Here is a 16,460-nt window from a genome sequence, read left to right as displayed (position 1 = left end):
GTAATATAAGCCTAAACTAGGATGAGTTTTGTGGCCTTCCAGATGTTGGACTGACTCCCAATAACTTTACCCAACGAAAAAGCTGCATCCAACAACAGCTGAAAGGGTGCCTGTTCCCATCCTTGCTCTAGCACTTCGCATACCACAGTAAATATTTCTTTGTTCTAGGTTGAAGATCTTAATGAGCTATAAATTATTGCTATGAAAGAGCTGTTCTATGGATCCTTAGAGAAAAACAGATAATCCAGACCTTTAAAGTACAAGTAGGAAGTGTGGGTGCAAGCTACAGGAAAAGAGCTTCCACCTCAACATTAGGAGGAACTTCCTGACAGTAAGGGCTGTTTGACAGTGGAACACACTCCTTCCTTGGAGTGTAGTGGAATCTCCTTCTTTACAAGTTTTTAAACAGAGGCTGGATGGCCACCTGTCGGGGATGCTTTGATTTAGTTTTCCTGCATGGCAGGGGGGTTGGACTAGATGGCCCTTGCGGTCTCTTCCAACATATCCAACATATTCTATGACTTAGTTTAAAATGACTCTTGGTAGCAATGATAATTCAATACATAAAGTCTGCATTTAAAGTAGAATAAATATTCCTGTTGTTTGCTCCCTAAGGTCCCAATCAATGCTGAAAATGATCAAAAGGGGAAAGGCAGGCATGACTCATTACTATGTTCTGCTTGTGAGCTGCCCAAGAACAGCTAGCTAGCCACTTACAACACACATTTATATAAATCTCTGGCTGGTATGAAAAGAGCAATGTTGACTTCTTTTGTTGTCCTTGACATTAGTCTGGCTGGACTTAACAATGACTAACAGACACTAAATGACGCAATGAGACCAAAGATGGAGGCCGTCTGAAAAGGACCAGTTTATTTTATTGTGGAAAATAAGTTTTTGCATCTCTAAACTTTTTTTTTTCACCAATTGTACTCTGGACATAAAAACATCATCTCTCCATCGAACACAATTCTATAGCTCCCATTTTGCACCCAGCATTATTTTCAGTTCAAATTTAAAAACCGTCTTCCATGTGTGGAAGGAGAATGGGGGGGGGGGGAGTGACAGGGATAGAGAGGAGGGGACTGTAGCTGCTGGTGGACTCTCCCTGACACAAACCCTTAGTCCTGCCACTGAGATCTCAGCTGGGCTCCTTCTGTTCCCTTAGCTTAGTTCATTCTCCAGAACGGAAAGGGAAGCAGTAGCCCTGTGAATGTGGGCAAAACACAAAAACAGATGACATGCTTTGGAAAGAAACAATTCAGGCAACAAGTGGTTACACACCTGTTAGAGACAGCTATGGCATACAAGCAAGGGATAGGGCAGAGACAAGGATTGGGGGGGGGGGGGGGAGGGAATCCTCAAGTTAGACTGTTTGTTCAGGACATTAAGGTTAGTTCTTTAAAATACTCTCCATCCACTGGGAGTGGGAATAGGTGGGCAGGTGGATGAAATCTTCAGAGATGTACAGATGAGTAATCCTGACTCCTGCCTTGATGAGAGGAAGAAGGGCAGAGATACAGGCAAATACAGAGCACTTAGGAGAGGGAAAAAAATAATGTGTCACCAATATTGCTCTCTCCCCTTTCCACTCCAGTAGCTTTGGCCCTTTGCCAGTGACCAAGAGGGCAAAAAAGGAAAGCAGAAGGGGAAAAATATGGTCCCTTCTTCCCTCCCTGCAAAATTCACTAGCACTTCCACTAGAAGGAGTGGAAGGTGCTCTTGTCAAAGATGTTTCTTTATCTCCAATGATCAGTCTGAGCCAAGAGACATGTCAAAACTGATGGCACCCCATACTTGCCTTTTCCTCAGATGTCACAGTTTCCAACCTCCAATTCAAAATCAGGCAGTTTTTAAATCAGACAGTTTTCAAAATCAAGGGATAGAGCCAGATGAATGTGCCAAAAAATCCAATGCACCATCCACATGTGCTCTTCTGCCAATTTCCTAAGGCCTAGGACATCTGTTCTCAACCTCTGGCCCTCCAACTGGATTGGTTTTCCAACTTCCAAATGACCCAGGGAACAGTCAGAGAACTGGAAGAAGTCCTAAACATCTGGAGGACCAAAAGCTGAAAACTTCACGTATAAGAGATCTTTTCAACACATACAGCCAGGGACAGGGGCAAGGAAAGTACGGCCCATGAGTCACATATAGCACCCAGGCCCAACCAGAAGTCAAAAAGGATTCCCCCCCAAATAACCTCTGGGTCATTTTAGGCCCGAGGAGAGACCTTTTAAAAAAACGGGAAGGTAGTGAGAGTTCCAGGTCACATCCTGTTGCAAAAAAGAAAGAAAAAGGCCACTCTGGGGTCTAAAATGGTCCAGCCTCCTGCCCCCATGGCAAAAAGGCCTTCAAGATTCTAGAAGGGATTTGGAGGCAAAAAAACTCAATTTCTTCCAAGGACTGAGCTCCCTAGCTTCTGTAAGCAACTCACCATGGTGAAGGGGAAATTGAGGCTGGCTGCTTTTCCTGGACCAATCAATATCCCATAAATTCTAGTCCTTCCTTATTCCCATTTCCAATACATCCCATTTCCCAGGAACTGTACAAATTATGTCTTCCCTCATAGAGGAACCTCCTCTGACAGAATCCAAAACAGTTCACTTGGGGAAAAAATAACAGCAAAACCTCAAAGTGGGAATCATCAGCAGAACAGTTCTCCTCTCCTCTAAAGGCTCTGTTGCAATACTGCTGTTTTACAGAACATAATAAAGCAGACACATCAGATCATTCAATTTCAGGCAAGGCACCATCTCCTATCATCCCATCCGCAGTGACTAGAAAGAGAGAGATATGGAAGGAAGGCCTCCCATTACCTATTTCACTGAATTTGACCCAGGAGGGAAATGCTTAACTGAAATCAGCAGAGATCATTGTTCTTTCTCCACTCCCCCAAGGAGAGAATATTATGTTTTTGTTTTTTTCCCATTTTTTTTAAAAAAGGACACACAAAAGTAATACAGCATCCAAACAAACAAAATGCTACCCTTTGGTGTGGTCTGAATTTTGGCCATATGAGGTCTGAAGTCCTTTCTCAATGCCCACCGCGAATGAAGTGGTTGTAGAGCAGCTCTGCAGCACCTCCGAGAGGCAAGAATGGGGAAGTGAACTTCTGCACCACTGAGTAAGGCTGGGCTCCTTTTTAGGAAAGCCCCTTCTGTGGTGCTTTCTGGGGCTGCCTCAGGAATTCTCCCCATCCTGCCCATTCCTCCCAGATGTGGCGGCATCCATTTCTAATATGGCAGCAGCAAGCAGATGCTACATCTAGAAAAAAAAAATTTTTGGGACTACAATCTCCCATGGCCAGGCTGACTGGCTAGGAGATTCTTGGACTTGTGATAAAAAAATTTAAATTTTCCATGTTCTGGGAAATGCCACTGAGGAGGCAGCTTGTTCTGAAGATCTAATTTAGGAAGGAGAAAGCCCCGCTCCCAGGAGAATTAAGGCAGCCTGAGAGGGGTGTGTGTGTGAAGTACTCACCTGGGAAGAAAGATCATATCATCTCTAGCAAGCCATGAATAAGCTAGTCTATACTCTCAAAATATCATACAGCAGTGGGCTGTCAGACACAGAACTGATGTGGAGAAGCTCCAGATGAGCCAGCTGCATCTTGGTGAACTCCAGATATGTTAAACTGCAACTCCTTGCTGTAGAGGATAGGAGCAGTAGTCTAATACAGCTGGAGAAGGCTGCTCCACCTGAAGCATCCATGACTGAGTCGATACCATTTCCATCTGCAAAGCAAGGCTCAAAATACACCAGTCAGCTGCCTTTGCACCACTATGCAGGTTTTGCAAATGCAAGGAGATTTCCATGCCAGTGGTGTGTGTGTGTATGCTTCCAGACATAATTGTCCAACTGCAGCTTAAGATCAGCCCCCCTCAGCCTGGTATCCCCCAGTGGTGCTAGACTACAAATCCCATCATCTGGAGCTTACAAAAAGGGCCAGCTGACAGGGAGTAGTTTGGTGAGTGCTGGGAGGTGATGTGCAAGGCAAGAATCATGTGTCTCTCCTAACTAGATGAGCCAATGAAAATGTCTACTATTCTCCAAGACTTCATTTAAGCTCTACAGAAGAAAAATCACTTTCTGAACTACAATTCCCCAAACCCCTTGCCATCATGGGCTGAGGATTTCTGCAAACTGTCATTCAAAAAAGTGACTTTTCTGAGCACCTTATTACTAGGTCTCACCATTTAGCTGTAATAAGACAAAATATTTTCATGTACTTCTTCCTCTCCTTTACCTTTCTGTCCCAGTAAAAGCAGACATAAACTCTTACTTTCCCTCATCGCCTCCCTTGGGTGACTCTCATGTTACATGGATCAGCACATGCATCTTAGCCCCACTGTCCCATCTACTAGGGCTCAAGAGAGAGGTTATCTAAGAGACACAAGTTAAAAAAAGGCCAATATGGTCAATAAAGATGGTCCACCTGAATGGGCCCACTGCTCATTTACAGTACCTTCCGCTTTTCTGGGCTCGGCCAGGTGAGAACAGAACAGGCAAGCCAAGAGGTGAAAAAAAGCTGGTATTTCTTCCCTGTACTTTGAATCTGCAGAAACTGTGACCCACCAGGCTGAATGTAGTACACCAGCTATATGCAGTGAGCTATTAGGAGCTCAGTAAGTCTCCCATTGTCACTTGCCTGAAAGCACATATAGAAAGAAGCAGGTGAGTTATTGTGCCCCTAGCAGACCACACAGTGGAACTGATGAACTGCATCCTGCATGTTGATTCACAAGCAGTCCAGAGCCTGTGATAGCTCAATAAACCTGGGAAAACCTCAGTGGGTTTGTGCTGCTTTGGTTTCAAAATGCACCCATTTGGAGAAGCCACCAAAGAGACAACTGAGTGGACACACCACCACATCAAGGAGAATAGGCACTGGGGAGATTGAACTGGGAAAGCTCAGAATGCTCCACCTCAACCCATCTGTTGGGGCATCAGAATAAACCCCACAACAGACCCCTCCAACCCCCATATTTTAAGTGCACAAATCAACCATCGTCCCTGGAATGCACTCGAATGCCACACAGGAAAAAAATACAGTTTTGTCCTACCCACCCCACCCCACCCCGCCCCCAGCACCCTTTCCCTGTAGGGTCCAGCATGCTTAAGGATCAACAGCTGCTAACTCCAGCTGGGGTCGTAACCTGTCCAGTCTGAAGGAGGCGCTAAGTAAACACGACGGCCTCGATAAAGGAAGCTGACAATGCCCTGGTAGCCAGCACGGGGCACTCCTGACTTGAGGTCATCCATGACGCCCAGGGCTTTTGCAAAGGCCTTGAAAGAGTCACGAGTGGTGTACTGCACACGGACAGTGCCCAAGTCCCGGCGCTGGTTACCCTGTAGCTCTTCTACGTGCAGCTCAGGTGTCCCATAGACCTGGGCCAGGAATGAGCGCTCATACTCCTCCTTCTTGAGGTAAGAAAGGTCCATCTGGGTGAAAGGCACGAAGCGGTCATTGAGCTTGATGAATTTCAGGTACTGGTCAAAGAATTGACCGTGACTCACACCCTTGCGGCCAAAAGTCATAGTGCGGGATACCTCGGGCCTGATGCATGAACGGCCCTGCCGTTGTTCAGGCTGCCGCATCCAATCATCCCAGAAGGCTTTGGGCCACTTGGGCTCCAGCTCATCCCATAGGTCAGAGAGTAGAAGCCAGCCAAGACCAGGGAAAAAATCTGTACGGTAAAGCAGCTCCGGGTGGGCAACATCTACCATCTGTTCCTTACCATTATCGTTCCAGGCAGAGATACACCAAAGACCTGGGTCAGCTAGCAGGAGTGGAAAGGTCGCTTGGAAGTATTCAAAGAAATCTGGTGCTACTTCTAAGTCATCCTCCACCACAATGGCCGCTTGGTACTTGAAGGTCCGGAAGACCTGGCTCAGAGCCCAGCGATAGTGCCGAGCAATCTTGTAATAGCCCTGGAACTTGCGGTGGTCAGTGGGCACAGGGATATCGCTCAGGTTGGGCTGTTTGATGTGCATGATAGCGTCTCCATAGGAGGCGATGACCCTGGCCGTCTCCTCGTGTCCGCAGTCCTGGCTCACAATGATGGGGAACCGCTCCTTTGAAGGACGGTAATGTAACAGCTTGTCTAGGCAACGGCGGACTGTGCTGCGGTCACAGGCAATTACTATCACAGGTAAAACCGCATCTGGAGAGATCTGGCTACGATGGGACAAGGGAGCAGCTGTTGAAGGCTTGGCAGATGCTGCAGCAGCTGAAAGGTGGAGCCTTTTGGCTTCATTAGCCTTCCTCCTGTTCCAAAGGGTACTGTAATGGTAAATCTGACGCAAGAGGTCCTTCTGGCGCTCCAGTTCCACCTCAGCATCCTGGGCCAGTCGGATTACCTCTTCAGTCAGGTGGCTGGGGTCTGAGAAAGACTGAGGCCGTGTCCACAAGAAGAAGAGGATCAGGGCATTCCAGGCCACAAAAAGCACCACGCCCCAGAGAACCAGGCTGCTTTTCTTCAGCATCCTTCACAGGCACAGGCCCCAATGCTGTCTTCTTGTCCTCTCCCCTCTGATGGGTGTCAGACCATCACATCAATCTGGAAAAAGAGTGGAAAATCAGATTGTTAATGGAAACCCCAAATATAAGAAGTTGTCTCATCTGTTTCTCCAATCCCTCCTGCCCCAATCCCCATCACACTGGTTTCTTTTAAAGAAGACTTACACAGAATTCTGTTTCTTGTTACTTTTTTTTAACTTTATTTATACCACAGGTAGGTTTTGCTAGAGGATACAGAATTCCAACAGAAGATGCAACTCAGCAGTAACTTACTAGGGAGACCCATGGGCCTCCTTTCTCAATGGTTCCCAGATATTTTAACAACAAAAGCCATCTAGATATTGTTTGTCTGGATTCATAAGCCAAGCATTGGTTGCACATTCACTTGAAAGTCCACTTAGTCCTGTGTTTCACAATCCATTTTGGAAATATCACTGGAAGCAAAGAAAAAACTCTATGATTCCATGAAGTCAGTGGAGAAATGGAAGTGGAAGGGCTACAGAGCCCCCCCCGGCCCCCCCCTCAAACATTTATTCTATGAAAAGGAAACAAAGTTGTTTTATGTCACAGAAGAAAATGAACAGTATCAGAATCAATATGGAATCAAAAGAGTCAACTTACATAAGAAGCTTATACTGCTTAGTTTGTTTGCACTTGGCACGTTTGTTGTTGTTAACCACCCTCAAGTCGATCTCGATTCATGGCGACCTTGTGGATGAGACATCTCCAAAACCCCCTATCCTCCTCTACTTTCCCCAGTTTCTGCAAATTCATACCCGTGACCTCCTCAATTGAGTCCCCATCCATCTAACATGTGGTCTTCCTCTCTTTCTAATTTCCTCCACTTTCCCCATAATCATAATGCCTTTTCTAATGAGTCATGTCTTCTCATGATGTGGCCAACATATGACTTTATGGCACATACAAGATCATAATTATTCATATGAAAATATCTGCTGGGGAATTGACCTACCAGTTCAGGGTCATTTTATGACCAATCCTTTGAGGACTATCAATCCATAGGGAGAAAGGTTGAGGGAAAGATCTTGTGCCCAGTTCAAACCATCTGTGTAAGTAGGCTCACAAAAGCTAAATATCTTTTGACCACCCTGTCTACCTCAGTTATTTGTCAATAAGAGGTTTTCTAACCAAATTTTAGAAGGTACCACACACATACACACCTCCATTCAAACACAGGGTCAAAAAAGACTGAATTAAGGGCTCCTATTATTCTTTACAGACTGCCAGCTCCATTTACACTTAAGCATTATGAACACAATTTCTTGGCTGGATAGGCGAGAAGAATAAGGAGGAGAAGCCAATACCCCAGGTTCCAATCATCATCATATAAGGGTTTGAGGGTGTTGTAAAAGACAAAAAACTGATCATTCTTCCCACAATTTTAAACTGATTGATTGTGCAAGAGAGATTAAAATCTTGAGGAAGGATTACTTTCCCCATCTCTAGTTTGTTGTTAGAATCATAGGCGGGATACAGACGGGCAAAAAGGGGTGTGTTCATGACGTCATGAAGGTATAGCCTTCAGACGGCCCTTACCTGAATGCCGCCATGAACACGCCGCCTGCACGCCCCAAGCGGGAAGAAGCGGCATTAAAAAGGTGCTGCTTTTCCCCGCTTCTTTTCTATATACTGCGCAGCTGCGCATCTCCGTCTGTAAGCAGCTGCACCGGTACGCCAGAATTGTTACGCCGCTAATTTAAGTTGCCCATTTAAAAGCTCAGTGTCTGCTGCGTCGCATAATGAGTCGGGGTCCTGGAACATGCACAGTTTGCACCGAGGCTCTAATTAGAGCATCAGATGCCATGCAGATGTGGAAGCTGCAGCACAGCTGCACTCTATTTTAATGCTCGTAACCCTAACCCTAGAGCAACATGTACGCATGCGCTGCTAGAATTGGGGAAAGTTTGGAATTTAAAGTGAACCCCTACACACATTCCTGTGCCATTTTCACCTAACAATAAAAAACCCCTAAAACTTTAAATATTTACATATGTACAAGGGAGGTGATGGGGGATGGCAGGGGGACAGCGGTGGCAGCGGCGACAGCTGTGGTTGTGCATTGCAGATTCAGCAAGAGCGCGGGGACCAAAGGAGAGGAGGCATCCATGATGCTGGTGACACTACCAACGTGCAAGCGGACAAGGATGCCAACACCAGCTGATCACCAGCTGGCAGGAGACCACCATTGTTCTTGGGCAGGGCGAGGGAAAAAGTTTAAAGGGGCCTGAGCGCTTTAAATGTGCACATAGGCTTTCTGCCGCCGGTGCATCCGCCAGCCGGCAAAAGAAAAAAAAAGTCCCGTTTTTGGCCGCCCATGCAGAAGCTGCCTCTCTCTTTGCAGCGTCCTCTGAGGCGGCGGTATGGAAACTGCGGGTCAGAAACGGCCCCAGGTGAGGCGTCTTCACTGCCCCCCATGTGGAAGCCCCACACACCTGAGCCACGCCCCCGGGGCGGGCGGTCTGGAGGCTCCGTATTCAGCAGAATACACCTCCAAGACGTCTTTCCCTGCCCGTCTGTACTCCGCCATAGAATCATAGAGTTGAAAGAGACCCCAAGGGTCATCCAGTTCAACCTCCTGCCATGCAGGAACTCACAATCAAAGCACTCTCTACAATTGGCCATCCACTCTGAGGGATTGTGCTCCACTGTTGAACACCTCTCCCTGTCAGGACGTTCTTCCTAATGTTGAGGTGGACTCTCTTTTCCTGTAGTTTGAATCCACTGCTTCTTGTCCTAGTCTCTGGAGCAGCAGGAAACAAGCTTGTTCCATCCTCAATAGGATATCCCTTCAAATATTTAAGCATGGCTACCATAACACTTCTTAACCTCCTCTTCTCCAGGCTAAATGCACCCAGATTCTGAAGCCACTTATCATAGGACATGGTCCACCTTGCCAACAGCCTTCTTTATTTGTGGTGACCAGAACTGAATACCATATTCCAGGTGAGGTCTGACCAAAGCAGAATAGAGTGGCGTTACTTCCCTTGATCCAGACACTATACTCCTTTTGTTGCAGCCTAGAATTGCATTGGCTTTCTTAGCTGCTACATCACATTGCTGACTTGTTCTGTCCTTTCAAGTTGTTTCCAATACATGGAGACCCTAAGGTGCACCTATTATGAGATTTTCTTGGCAAGATTTCTCTGGAGGTGGTGGTGATTGCCTTTGCCTTCCTCTGGGGCTGTGTGTGTGACATACCCAAGGTCACCCCATAGGTTTTCATGGCTGAGCAGGGATTTGAACCCTGGTCTCCAGGATTGTTGTCCCAACGCTCAACCCATACACCATGTTGGTTCTCTCCCATCTCTAATAGGCTTTCCAAATAAGAAAGTCTCCCTGATCCCTGCTCACAAAAAAGAAACACTTCTTTGTTGAGTGATGCATTGCAGAATGTATTCTGTGCATCACTGTGTACATTTTTTAGGGGGGGTGCACATGGAATTTCGTGCCCCCTCTCAATGCAGTCATCATGTCACCACACTCAATGACAGCCATTTTTACTAGACTTCTCTCTACAAAACCTCAAGGGCTTATATTCTAAACAAAGAGAGTAACTTGATCAAGGCAATTTTGTATCACTGTCATTTGCATAATTTATTTGGAAAGCAGAACTTGAGCTTTTGGAGGAGTATGAATGGCTCTCCTTTCAGAGCAAGAGTGAGCAGAATTAACTTCTTGAGGACTCCACAAAATGGAGTGATGAATTCTAGACTAGGGCATGAATGGACTGGCACAAAGCCTCACCAATGCTGCTGAAGAGCTGTGGCTATATGGGCCAGGATGAGCTAATGCCGGGCCAGTTAAACTAGAAATAGTTGCTCAGGATACAAGGTCAGGGAACACACTTCTTTCTTTCTGCAGCCCTTGGGATACTAGTGTGCCTCCTTGCCATAAGGAAAGAAAGAGGACACATCCAACCTGGCTTCCTAGGAATGAGCAGTAGTTTTATTCAAAGTGCAGAATATGAAATACAGCAAAGAGCATGGAAGCAATGCATTAAAACTAACAACATTACTCTTACCTTGGAAAAACCATGTCTATTTTTATTACTTTTATATTAGCACTAACATGTGGCAGATTAGGAATAAACAACTAATTTTTGTTTCAGGGTCATAGGAGACATTTGGTCATTTCTATATTTTAACTTTTTTTAAAAAATAAACTTTGAAAAATATGCTCCGTTGTTCCATCTTAAAACACATCACTAAAACCAGTGCTAGCCTGCTGGAATTTTCTTTAGAATCCCCTTTCATCTGAGATTTCAGAAGACAAATTTTAAAATTCACAACGTAAACAACTAAGATAGGCAAGTGAAAAACCGTGCACTGGACAAGAGCAGCATCTGGATGGTAGAGGGCAAACTATTGCCTAGATGGGTCAAATGCCATTAGGAGAAAGAGACTGAAGAAACTACTAGACTACTGTTACACTTTTCCTCCCCATCCCCTTCCACAATCACTACTTCAGTAAAGTGGAAAGGTGGAATATATTATTCTAATACAGCTTAGTGGATATACAGAAAGAAGTCTTGAAAAACATCTGCACAGTACCAAAATTTAGTATATATAATATTTAATATAATATTTTTTATTTTTTTTAATATATAATATTTATTTGTATACCGCCCTCTGGCAAACCAATCCGGGCGGTTAACAACAGTATCCGGGCGGTTAACAACAAAATTTAGGGCTGGAACTATTTTGAGATCAATTGAAACTGAGAGCTGCAAAGTATTTTAGTAAAGCTAATTTGTTTGTTCTACATGCCAGTTTCCCAGGGGATCCCTGTTCTAAGGCTGGCAGCAGTACAAATTATGAAGTACTTCCACTTGTTCATCATCAGAATTCCCCTATCTGTTGGGGGAGTCGGTCTGAGATTTCCTGTACAGTGAAACTGAAAATATTATCAAATACATGTAGTAACAGAGTTTAATCCACTGACAGAGTTGCAGTTTTCAAATATGAGACAGTGCACAAAGGAAACAAGAAAAGGAGAGGTATACATGTATTTCTGAACATGTTCTTTTTCAGTTCTTCAAACTTCAAGCCACGTGGCAGAAGCAAGAATGACCTGTAAATTCCACCTCTCTCACATACACACATCCATTCTGTAAATGACTGCCAGACATAGTCTGTCCCTTAGCATTAATCCATGATCCTCTAATCCTCTTGACTTCCCTTTGGACCCTGTGTCTTATCAGGGGCATCAGTAGCCTTCTTAATCGCCACTTAGGAAGTGCCCTAGTCATATATTTATGATAAATATTTATATTTATCACATATATTTGTACTTGGCTGCCAGAACGTAGTCAAGACTATGCAGTATTTAGTCATTCAGAAGTCTTAAGATCCTCACTTACTGGTTACCTCTACACAACTCTGAATGCAGCTGCTTCCAGTTTTTAGATCAGAGCCACACAACAAAATTGCACCGAAATGTAAACAGTTGTACAGTGGAGTAAGAAGACAGTTACACAAGAACGTTCTATGCAGATCCCTACTAAGTATTACCAGTACTACTATGGTAAAATACATGTGTGCATGCACTTACATGAACATAAACACACAGGCACACAATCTGGCGTCAAACACAGAATGTGGAAGATCCTCAAAAATTCTGGAACACTTACTTAAAAAGAAAACAAGTTTCTAACGATTACCAGGTGCTCTAAGCTATATTACAGAGGAAGAAACTAGGAAAACCTCCTATGAGTATTCCTTGTCTTTAAAAAACCCTATGGAATTAATGAGGCCACCATAAGTCAACAGGCGACTTGAAGGCATACACACATTCCAATCCTTATTTTACGAACAATGTGAAAAAGCCATTAGGGTTCCAAGACTGAGGAAGCTGTTGCTCTTTTCAGTCTTTCCTCAGGGACCTTTACAACAACACTGCTGTCACCGCATAATGATAGTCCCTCAAGATATTCTAAGTGATATCACTCTCTGTTTCATGTCCTGCATATTACTTACAGCACAGCAAAGTATGTACACTATCCAGATATTCATTTCCTACTGTATATTCAGAAATTAGTTAATTCACAATGCATTCTCATACGGAATTTTATTTTGCCTTCTGCATAATTTTACAAAGTATGAAAGCCTTCATACTTGAGCCTCCACCTTATTGCTGGGGCACAGGAACATGCAAGATGAAGCCTCTGTGTCTGACAATAGATGACCTGGGAGAGGTTTCCTTATCAAAATGCATGGGTGTGCATGTCTCAACACCAACTGACAAAGAGAGAAACATAAAAAAAAAGAGATTCAGGAAATATCCCATTAAGTGTTGAAAAGGCAGGACAGGATGCAGTTATTATTCCCATTGGATACCAACCATGAAAACAAATATTGGTTCTAGACAAAGTATTTCCACAGTAAGATTTACTCACCTTCCTCTTTCCACAAACTGCTTTGGGTGCCCCCCCCCTTTTTTTTTTTTTTTTGCCAGAAAGGTGCAGAATAAATTAAAAGCAAATCACTAACATAAGAGGGAAAAATGTCTCCTAGCGCTCAAGTGTATTGAAACAGGCTTGCACTAACCTCAAGAAATTTGTTGGACAGATTTTTGTTCTCATGAAAAGCGTCCAATTCCAAACACCCCTGCTCACCTGAATTTAGCACCATACAGAAGCCGGCAGACTATAGTACCCAGACACGGATGAAATTACCTAGACACACTCAGTTCCTGAAGCCTTTTGGGATCTGAAAGTAAAGGAGAGATGAGGCAGAGGTTTGAAGATCCCAGGGACCAAGGGAAACAAAGGCTGTAGTTTGGGTGTCTCTGCAAGGTCCATCTGCCCTGCTCAGCAGAGCTTTCAAGCAGATTCCTGCAACATCTGTTAAAGTCAAGTTCCTTACATGACCTTGGTAGGGTCATGTATCTTGGTAGGGGTTAGAAAGAGCACAGACAGGCTGACTGGGACCTGTAGACTGGTTGATTCAGAATCCATGCTGCTAGGACAGCTGGGGAGGAGGGGAGAACACAGAAAGGAAAGGTTCTGCCAAGTTCATGGGGGAAGATGGGAAGCAGAGAGATTTAAAAATGATCCTATACTTGAGAGAAATAATTTGGATACCTAGCCATGTTAGTCTGGAATATCAGTATGCTAAAGGATTTTGTAGCACCTCTGAGATTAACTCTGCAAAAGAAGTTGTAGTATAAGCATCTGTAGACAGAGGAAGTAGACTAAGTCTATGAAAGCTTATGCTATAACTTGTTTTGCACAGTTAGTTTCAAGGTTAGTTTTCCTTTGCATACTGAGAAAAAAATGTAAGGCAGATGCTCCAAGGATTTATACTCTGAAGGAAAATCTCTTCATGCACTTTCATCCCTGCCAGAGCTTTTCCCCTCCAGAGTTTGGATGGCTGAAAAGCAAGGCCCAATGGTTCTTTAGGCCATGCAGCCCTGGAGATTCTGTCACCACAGGGTTGCTATCTAAGTGCAATCCACAGGAATTTTAAAAAGAGGTATTTTGGATCAGATCCAAGGCAGATGAGGTAAGGTACAGTACAGTATAAAGATTTTTATATACACCTTATTATGATCCAGATAAGACTGGGTGCTCCCAAGATGGACACTGTCTTCAAAATATTGGAGAAACCACTAAATCATATTCCAATTCTCTAGAGAACTTCAGCAGGCTTTAAATACAATGGGAGACCATTCTAATCTCATGGAACCCTGCAGGGTAATTTCCATGGCCATCACACAAAGGCAGATCCACTGTTACATGGCAAAAAGACCATCCTCAATGAGAAAGGAGAATTAGCAGGATTACTCTCCTGTTGTTTTTCTGGCAGAAGACATCTAGGGTAATCATGGTAGTTTCCTTTACTTAAGGTGGCTGGTTTCACAGACAGGCAAAAACCTGCTGCAGTGGGAAGAGAGAGAGAGGATCACCTCTACCCAAGAGAACGAGCATGGTTGATGTGAAACCAAAACCTGCGTTCTCCAAACAGTTTTTAATGAGGGTCTTTTCCTTTGCCTTTCCATGCAATGGGTTCACACTCTCAAGTATGTGGTAACAGAATGGACAGAAGTAACTTTACAATGTAAAATGCTTTGCATCATAAAGCTCTTAGAATCATCTTGTTAACTTTAAGGTACTTTTCAAAGCAATTTTGAGTGTTGGTGGGAGGGCAGCAGAGAAAACCACCTTGTTCATTCCCAAGCAGCTCAGGATCTCATAGGGCATCTCTCTTTTGTGACAAAGATGAGAACCTTCCCCTTCCCGCCATCACTCATGACCATTTGATCCCTAGCACTGTGCTACCACCATCACTTATACTGGCATAATTACATCAGTCACCAGGCTTGCTGCCTCCACTGCCAATGCTCCAACAGAACAGGTATGGCACATTGCAAACCAATTTTGTTGGAGCTGTTTGGAGTATCTCACAGACTGCAATCTTGCTGCCACCCCAACAGCTTCATTTCCTTCAGCCCTTCAAAAAAACCAAGCCTTTGTTTTAGTCAGCTAAACTGGATACTTAGAAGCAATACTGATAACTGGCCAATATTCCCAAAATTAACTATGGCTCTAAGAAGACAGCTTTCCAGATCTATCAAGAACGTCTTTAAGGAGCAGTCCAGAAAGGTACCTCATCCAGGGGCTTCCACACGCTCTCTGCTTCTGTAGAAACTACAGAGCCCTGCTGTATCAAACCTCTGTTGGTGTCGCTTACAACCAATGGTCACCTGACCCCACAAAAAAACAAATTGAGCATATGACCTGCATAGCGTGTGGGGCCCAAATGGATTGAAATTGGTTGTCCTGAGTTGCACTGGAAAAGAAGATTATTGGTCTCAAGGCGTAACAACACTGGGGTCTGCAAACAGGAAGTCTGCAAGTTCAATTGGAGAGTAGCTTAATAAGTGAGATGGTTGAAACAACAGAAGACTTCAGTCTGCCACTGTAGCTGAAAGCCAGATTAAAAACATCCGATATGGGTCCTTTGCTAGACAAGGTACCTAAAGAGGATGATGGAAGCCTTGCCAGTTCCTCATCAGCATCCATGGGCCCATGCTGAGGCTGTACCAAATATTGTCTGGTTTTAGTTGTGTCATCCAAACAGTTTATTGTGATCCAAGTCTGGCTGGGCCCTTTATATAGGATTAGATCCTGAATTACAGTAATTTTATTTAAGGCTGGTCAAGCTGAACTGGCAATGAGAGTCAGCACCAGTGTAGGAAAGACGGGAAAAGGAGGAGGCAATCATTGCTTGCTGGCTGCTGCTACTCTTTCCCTGTCTCATCCAGCATGCCCATCCACCAGTGCCTTGTGTGCCGCTTCTTCCACTCCTCCTGAACACACAAACAGGACAAGGAATAGCCTTGAGGCCCAGTGGTGCCAAACATGCTAGCAGCCTGAATGATGCCTCTTAAAAATGAGACAGAATTTAAAAAGCAAAATTAGAGAGCATTAAACGAATCAAAAATAAATATATCTCTCCTCTCCCCACCTAGTTAATGTTACTCATTCTCCCAGGCACTCATCATCAAAAGGAAATACATTTTCCCCAACCTCATTAAGCAAGATCCTTACTAAAGAGCCATAGAAGAGGTACTCACTTCCTGGCCTCCCACTAGTTCCTGACATGCCTTCTGCATTTCTATATAACTGCTAGAATTCTAAACTAGTTCTTTACCAGAAGGTAGTTCTATGTAGAAAAATGGAGACAGGTAGAAAATATATCAAGAGGACAGCTCTGGATACAACTGTTGGTTTGCCTCATGAAATCTGACTGGAGGTCAAATGCCTGCCCAGGGAAGTTTGATGCAAAAGAGCTGAGATTTGCTTTTGAACCTTCTCAGAGGGACTGTTTTTCTCCACAAGAAACCCAGGACTGCACTTCCTTCACAGAACAGGAAGTTGTGTATTGTCTATATGCTTTGCAAAACAAAGATTAGA

At 44.3% G+C, this 16,460-nt stretch overlaps 1 protein-coding gene across 7 annotated transcripts in view; it reads right to left on the bottom strand.

Moving 5' to 3' along the window:
- Window positions 1-858: 858 nt before the first annotated feature.
- The window catches only part of MGAT1 (alpha-1,3-mannosyl-glycoprotein 2-beta-N-acetylglucosaminyltransferase), a 43,852-nt gene continuing 28,250 nt past the window's right edge, over window positions 859-16,460 (bottom strand). For 2 of the 7 annotated variants that reach the window (XM_089516112.1, XM_089516155.1), the window contains 3 exons: window positions 13,090-13,251; window positions 12,658-12,780; window positions 859-6,563 (listed from right to left, as the gene is read on the bottom strand). In XM_089516112.1, the coding sequence (XP_089372238.1) occupies window positions 5,137-6,489 (1,353 nt within the window). In that variant the 5' untranslated portion in view covers window positions 6,490-6,563; window positions 12,658-12,780; window positions 13,090-13,251 and the 3' untranslated portion in view covers window positions 859-5,136. Of the gene's footprint in view, window positions 6,564-7,144; window positions 7,975-12,657; window positions 12,781-13,089; window positions 13,252-16,460 lie in introns of those variants that run through there. The other 5 variants (XM_089516121.1, XM_089516139.1, XM_089516145.1 and 2 more) reach the window with 5 other exon arrangements.

This window comes from Sceloporus occidentalis, unplaced genomic scaffold, assembly GCF_023333645.1.
Source record: "Sceloporus occidentalis isolate IW3139 unplaced genomic scaffold, rSceOcc1.0.p SCAF_1, whole genome shotgun sequence".
Lineage (NCBI taxonomy): Eukaryota > Metazoa > Chordata > Lepidosauria > Squamata > Phrynosomatidae > Sceloporus > Sceloporus occidentalis.
Note: the sequence above shows the minus strand (reverse complement) of the source record. Positions and strands in the feature narration are given on the sequence as shown.